Source organism: Manis pentadactyla, chromosome 4 (genome assembly GCF_030020395.1).
Source record: "Manis pentadactyla isolate mManPen7 chromosome 4, mManPen7.hap1, whole genome shotgun sequence".
NCBI lineage: Eukaryota > Metazoa > Chordata > Mammalia > Pholidota > Manidae > Manis > Manis pentadactyla.
Genome location: NC_080022.1, coordinates 152,482,835 through 152,489,947, shown reverse-complemented (window position 1 = coordinate 152,489,947; position 7,113 = coordinate 152,482,835). Strand labels below are relative to the sequence as shown.

The 7,113-nt window shown below is 44.4% G+C and overlaps 1 protein-coding gene, 1 long non-coding RNA gene and 1 pseudogene across 3 annotated transcripts in view; 1 reads left to right on the top strand and 2 right to left on the bottom strand.

The window, feature by feature from the left end:
• Positions 1–542: 542 nt before the first annotated feature.
• Positions 543–1,141, top strand: LOC130683531 (uncharacterized). The gene is made up of 3 exons (XR_008997292.1): positions 543–595; positions 676–782; positions 894–1,141. It is a non-coding gene; the product is annotated as an uncharacterized LOC130683531 (long non-coding RNA).
• A 925-nt stretch (positions 1,142–2,066) lies between these two features.
• LOC130683518 (eukaryotic translation initiation factor 3 subunit J-like) lies at positions 2,067–5,480 on the bottom strand (annotated as a pseudogene).
• The window catches only part of LOC118914686 (leucine-rich repeat-containing protein 37B-like), a 37,414-nt gene continuing 32,367 nt past the window's right edge, over positions 2,067–7,113 (bottom strand). For both annotated transcript variants that reach the window (XM_057501228.1, XM_057501229.1), the window contains one exon: positions 2,067–2,948. In XM_057501228.1, coding sequence (XP_057357211.1) covers positions 2,911–2,948 — 38 coding nt within the window. In that variant the 3' untranslated portion in view covers positions 2,067–2,910. The remainder of the gene's footprint in view (positions 2,949–7,113) is intronic.

Here is a 7,113-nt window from a genome sequence, read left to right as displayed (position 1 = left end):
TCACAACCCATTCACTTGGCAGTGAGAGTCTGACACGTGAAAGTTAGTGAGTTAGTTGGACTCAGCAATAAGTTGGTGTGATTCAACCTGTAGGAGAAAGCAGTAGGGAAACGGAAGCACCTTCTCCCCCACCCACCAGCAAGTGACACATGTGAGACTGAGTCCAAAGGATACTGGTGTAAAATGCCTCTGGAGAGAGTGAAACGCTTCTGCCCGGTGTGCTTGAGCAGTTCGCTTACTGCACAAGGGCACTTGGCCAGTGGCCAAGAAGGTGAGTGGGGCTGAAATCCTGCCTACACTCCATGCCAAGCCACATACAAAGGTCTCCCCAGGGACACTGTGGGGCTATAAGGGACAGATACGGAGAAGTTCTGAAGCTCAGCATGCATGGAATGATTTTCAGGATCCCAGGTCTGTAGTGATTTTGCTTGTGATGATGGACTGAGGTACCCATTTGGTCCTAATAAGTCAGAGATACACATTGTGAGAGACATGAAAAATAGCATGAATCACTAATTATTATCTGTGTGTGTGTTTTCCTCCAAGGGGCTTCCTTGCTCATCTGGATAAACTCTCAGAAGAGGGTAAGAATCAGGTAAATTTGAGGAGGATCAAGTACTGTGCTGGAGAAAGCAGGGGATGTCTGGAATTTATACCTCCTTTCTATTTTTTTAGAAGGGCTTTTCCTGGAGAAGGCGGCTTTGGCTCAGGAATATGTACAGAACCGTCAGTCCCTCACGTGAGAAAAACCTGGCGCAGAAGCTACTTGAGACGGATGGAGGGTAAAACATTAGGGACAATTTAAAATTCTTATCTAAAATGAGGTAATAACAATAAGTTTTATTATTCCTTTTAAAAGTTAAAAAGATTTGGCATTATTCTTCTTGTCCCAGGGAGCTCAGTGAAGTCGTAATAGAGAAGGATGTGACTTCAGGGTTGGGTGCCGGAGGGAGGAGAGTGAAGCCCAAGATACCACCACAGAGGGAGCCCCAGCCTGCCCCGGGCCACCTACAACGCTTCTAATATTGGCTTCTCAATAAAATACATAATTTTCTCTCATTGAAGTGTATGAACTCATAACCAATCCTAGCCATCTGGTAAGGAATTAAAGTACAAATTGTTAAATACTTACATGCAAATAACAAGCAAATTAGCAAATAAGAACTACAAAGCAAGAACTACTGATGTTTTAGGCAGAGAAGAGACATGATCCAGCTTGAGTTGTAGGAGGAGTAATTCGATGGTGGCCTAGTAAAGAGGCCACTTGGGGGTTTAGATAAGTAGGACCTAGGAGAAAATGGGCCACCAGGTAGGAGGTTTTGATGCAGGTGAAGAACTTGGGACAGTGGATCTACTTGAGTGAGAACTGGAAGGACAAGAGCTTATGTTCAGAGAGTGAAAGACTGAACATTCTAGATGATGATAAGGTTCATGCATCACCTAGGAATGGGGATCAGTGAAGTGTCAGGAATCTAGGAGGTGAAGCCAGTTGGATAGTCTTGGAGACATAGTCCCTTTCCCCTTTCAGTAGCTCAGCAGAGCTAGTTCAGCAGGAACCAACCAGCTCAATGGAAAAACAGCCTCCACCTTTCTAATGAGATCGCTTCTTTCATCATTGGAGTTTCCACTGTTAGTCGTGTAGATGTTCCTGCCTTGCCATCGTATAAACGTGATACATTCCAGGCAGGCTCCCTCCCTACAGGGCCCCTAGCCAATGGGCACCTGGGCCAGCTAAGTCTGGCCCAATCCCCTGTTACCATTCTCTTTGTAAGTTTCCCCAAGAAACAATAAAACCATACTTTATATTTGCACATTTGGTACTTCTGTCCTCTTTACATAATAGGAGGTCAAGGAACGTTGTGCCCAGGAATGTCTATGGGTTGTTGGCATGGCAAATATTATGGTAGAGAAGAGCTAGAGTCTAGAGCCAAAGTCCCCAACCACCCGTGGGCATCATTCATTACTACACCCGCTCAGAGAGTCTCACGTCTATCCGGCTCAACCCCTGCATCAGACAGTGTATTGATTATCTGGTGCTGTGCAACAGATCACAGCAAAATAGTGGCTTAAAATAGCAATAAACATTTATTCCTCACAATTTCTGTGAGCCAAGAATTCAGGAGTAGTTTGGGCAGTTCTGGCTCTGGGTCTTTCATGAGGGTCTCAAGATCTCTGCCAGGGCTGCAGATCTGAAGGCTTCACAGGCTGGAGGTCCACTTTCAAGGTGTGCTGCTCACTTACATGGCTCCCACGGTGGTGCCGGATGCTGGAGGGCGCCTCAGTCCTCCTCATATGGGCCTGTCCCCATGCTCCATGATTGAATGTCCCCACAGCGTGATGGCTGGCCTCCTCCAGAGTGAGCAATCCAGAGAGGGAGACAGATGGAAATTACACTTTTTATGACCTAGCCTCAGAAAGCATATAGCATCACTTCTGTCACATAACATGAATGGTTAAAAGTCAGTCACTAAATCCAGCTCACATTGAAACCTTTTGAAGAAAAAAGACTCAAAGAATTTGCAGACATTTTACAGTTACCATAGACAGGAAAACAGAAATCACTGTAGATATTTCAAACAAACAAACAGAAAGCTTGTATACAAACAATTGGTTCTTTTCATTGGAGGGGCTAGTGGTGAAAGCTGAGGGTGGGGGCACTGCACCCCACTAGCTTTCAGTTTACTTTGCTGTAGCTGCTTTCCACAGACTCACAGTTGCTGTTGCCACTCAGAACCCAGGAAACTTCTGGAAACTACTGCTGAGGTCATTGCTGCCTGGTGACTGGTGGGGTGCATGGAGGCCAACATGCAGCCTGTACATCTGCCGCCCCAGAGGAGGAAAGAACGGCTTCCACCTCCTTTCTACCCTCCGGATTTCACACAAGTACATTTTATTGGTGGAACTCTGCTGTCAAGGGCATCTGTGAAATGTTCCTGGGCTTCCAACACCTGCAGAGAAGGGGGTAGAGATTGGTGTCAAGAGCCAACCAGTGCCACTCAGCATCCTCCATATTACAGACACAGTGAGAAGACCCCGCCTGTACTGGCAGGGATCCTAGCATCCTACATTTTTTTTTCCAGTTTCAAAGGAATTTAATATTATTTACACAGTTCAGTAACAGATGATACATTTCCATTTCTTAGAAACTGATCTCTGTAATAAAATAATTTTAAATTCAGTGTATGTCATTATTACTGCTAAGGAAATCATAGCCCTTGTCTGTCTTAAAACATTCTTTATTTGCTGTCATTATTGCTCTGTAGTCACTGCTTTGTTAATTCCTCAAATCATTTAGATGGTCCTGTCTTCCACTTAGGAGTCTCAATCAAAGTTCCATAGACCACAATTTCCTATGTAAGAGAAATTAAGAACATCTTCTGTTTTGTCCCTACTTTTGATTTTGTGATGGTTTCAAAAAAAGACTCCAACCACCAATTTGGTTAAATTGCTTAAAAGACAATATATAATAAAAATCACCCAATCTATGCTTAGAGGCATAACCTGAGTTATAAGCGCAATTACTCCAAATAAATAGTTCTTCTAGGTACCTAGTTAGGCTTTAGTATCTAAACAATTTCCCCAAATAAATAAGAAGGCAGCCCTATACCTTTGTTGCTCTAGGGTAGCACTTAAGGGCCTGGCGACTCATTTTTCTTTTAAAGCTATTAACTACTTATCAAGCACTTATTAAACTTTGTAAGCATATTGAGAACTCTAGTCCCAAGAGTGGTGTTCTCTACTCTCCAAAAATATCTCTTGGGAGATAACACAATTAAGTCCTCACAATAGTGATTTTATTAAATTAGTTGCTTTATAAAACATTGACAATGTCATAATTGTTAACATAACAATTTGCCAAACTGTAACTGGTGCAGTTTGCTGAGCATGTTTTATAAAGGGAAGTAAATGCCAAAACCCTGTTAAAGTTATTCCATTGTAGCCTAGGAGAACAAAGGAGATTTGTTTCTCAGACACTTAAAAGAGGCAAATAAAACAGGTAGTATCCCCTCCCCAACCTGAAGTACTCCATCAGTAGAACAGTCTGATAAATATAACTAGACAGTCTATGCTGCATTCAAGAGATTCCACAACTTGTAATGCAATAATGGAGAGGTTTACCTTCTTCAGATTCAAAGTTGGAGGGTTTGGTCATTTGATTTTAAGTATCAAACTAGTGCTTTTCAGCCACGGTATCTTCACTCTGAGCAGTCTTCTTCACAATGTATTTCTAATATCCTCATGCTCAATTTTAAGACAAAGCAATTTTAATACTAGGTGCACACCACATTCCCTTGTTGCAAACTGCTTTTCTTGACAAGTTATGAAGTAGTTCAAGGAGGTATGGTTAAGGCTGTATTACTGAATGGTGCTGGTAAATACTACACAGATTTTTCGTCGTTTTGCAACTTTAGTTTCCAATTTAGTGACTGTTCTTGTGGAATCAACAACAATGACAACATTATTAGGTTTCTTTTTTTAACTATGATTTAGTAGCAACTGAGGTTCCCAATTTTAACCCCTTGGCAGCAAGATCCAAGTTCCCTTGTTCACACATTAGCACCTAAGTGTCAAGGGGTTAAATAACCAGCATAAAAGATACTGCACTTCTGATTGTAGCATTTGGCAGAACTGAAAGGAAAGGAAGTTGTGCTACATGTTGAAGGGATTGTGGGCAACAGAAAGAAGACACCAGGAGAAGATAAAATGTCACATGAAGTCTTCATAGTCTTGTACATACCCTCCATCATAACCACCATAATCTGCCAGATCGTCCTTCATGGTGGCCTTTAATCCCCCTCCAGGAACCGCACCTTTCTTCTTCATTTTGGCTTTGCTTTGCTTTTCTTGCTTCTGTTTTTCACTGCAAAGTACAGTCAATGAATTGGTAATCTTTTTCAAGTCATCACTTTCCAATGAAATACATACATCTCGAACTAAGGCTTCCAAAAAACTGGCATAATATAATGACTTTTCATATTGTGTAATTTTGTCTTTTAGTAACTTTCCAAATTCTGTGAAGTCATCTCTTGAAGATGGGTTCATAGCATCTATTCCACAAACTGTGTTATTAACACCAAAAGTTTCTATGGCTAATTCAAGGTCTGACTCTTCCTGTAATTTCTTTAGCCGCAGTTTATCTGCTAATTGTTCTTCTGGTGTTAGCACTTTAGGTTCTTCATGTTCTTCTAACCTCTTTTTATTATCTTCTTGCCTTTTCTTCTGCTGCCGTTCTTTCTCTTTTATCTTCTCTGCTATTTTTTTCTTTTCTGAAACTTTTACTTCTGATTTTACTTCTACTTCCTCTTTTTTTCGTCATCATCATCATCCCAGTTATCCTTGACGCCCTCGTCCTCGTCCTCGCCTTCCCAGCGGTCCCCAGCGGCGGGACCGCTGCCGCCCCCCACCTTCCGCACCGGGTCTTCCACGGAGAACGTGTCAGCATCCTAGGAGTTGGAGTCCCCCGCTGCCGCCGCCGCCATCTCGGGCCAGGTGTGCGCGTGGGTGCGCGGAACGAGCGCGGAGCTGGCGTGGCGGAGGTGAGTCACTGGCTTTGCTGTGGATGGCCGGCACGGGGCCGCATCCTACATTTTTGTAGGTGTTCAAGTCTTTGTAAAAGAGCTAGCTGAGTCAGAAACCTGGAAAGGTGTCCTAGCTGGAAAGCAGACTGGGTGCTGGATGCTGGTGACATGCACTCATCCCCAGAGGTGACTGGAGAAACACTTGGAACTTGAGAAAAATAAAATTTTTTCAGGATGTGGGGGGAGGAGCCAAGATGGTGGTGAGAGTAAGGCAGCAGAAATCTCCTCCCAAAACCATATATATTTTTGAAAACACAGCAAATATAACTATTCCTAAAAGAGAGACCAGTGGATACAGTACAAGAGCCTGGTACATGTACATCTGTGAGAACTCAGCATCTCACGAAGGGGGTAAGATTCAAGCCGTGGCCGGGCGGGACCGAATGCTCTCCCCACCCCAGCTCCCCAGCGGGAGGAAATGAGTCTGAGCGGGGAGGGAGTGGAAGCCCAGGACTGCTAAACAACCAACTCTGGTAATCTGCACTGAGACCGCAGACACAGTGCACGGTGTGCTGGATATTAGAGAAATGGTAAAGCAAAATCTGCGAGGGGTCCCCACAACCAGCTCCTCTGGGACAAAAGAAATGCGAGTACTTTCTGAAAGTCTTAAAGGGACAGGGACCTCACAGCTGAATGGAGTCATCCCAGCACACTCAGCGCGGCAGCTGGGAGTCCTGCGGAACTCCAGGTGCCGTAACCCGCTGGGCAGCAGAGCAGCTCTGAAGCCCCTCATGACAATAACCAGCCTGCCAGTAGTTCCAACAGCCGGTGTGGCCCCCGACAAGGGCTTCCCAGTAGCCCAGGAGTGACTGCACGTGCCCGCAGTGGCGGCAGAGCAGCCACGCCCCAGCAGTTCCCCAGAATCTCCTCCCAGCTTACAGCCGCCTGCACCAGACCCAAAGACTGCAGTCCGCGTGCAGCTGCCCAGTGCAGGCAGAGGGGCGCCACTCTCACAGGCAAGAACCCCCGGCATGCCTGTGACTTCCTGGTGGGCTCTGTGCTAACCTGATGGCAACCATGCCCACGGCAGCTTAGGGGATTTGTCCGGAGTCTGCTCCAGGAGTGCCAGTAACTGATACAGGCAGCAGAGAAGGGCAAGGTGAACGGAAAACAGGAAAGGACTTTGTTCTCCAAGCTGACACGCACGCTGCCTGCGTATAGCTACCTCTATCACCATTAAGAGGCAGAAGAATTTGGTCCAGTCCAGAATGACCCAGACAACCCCTGAGAGAGGGTCTGGGGAGATAGATTTAACCAATCTTCCTGAAAAAGAATTCAAAATAAAGGTCATAAACATGCTGATCGGAAGATTGGAGACTGACGAAAATTAGGCTTGGGGTGGATTAATGATTGTGCATTGAGTATTGACCCCCCTATACAGAAATTTATTGTGGTTAACAACTATTTGATCAGTAAATATGAGAGATGCCCTCACAAAAAAAAAATATATATATATATATATAAACACACTTCCAATGGTAAAATAAATAAGTAACCGGGATGTAATGTATAGCATAAGGAATATAGTCAAAAT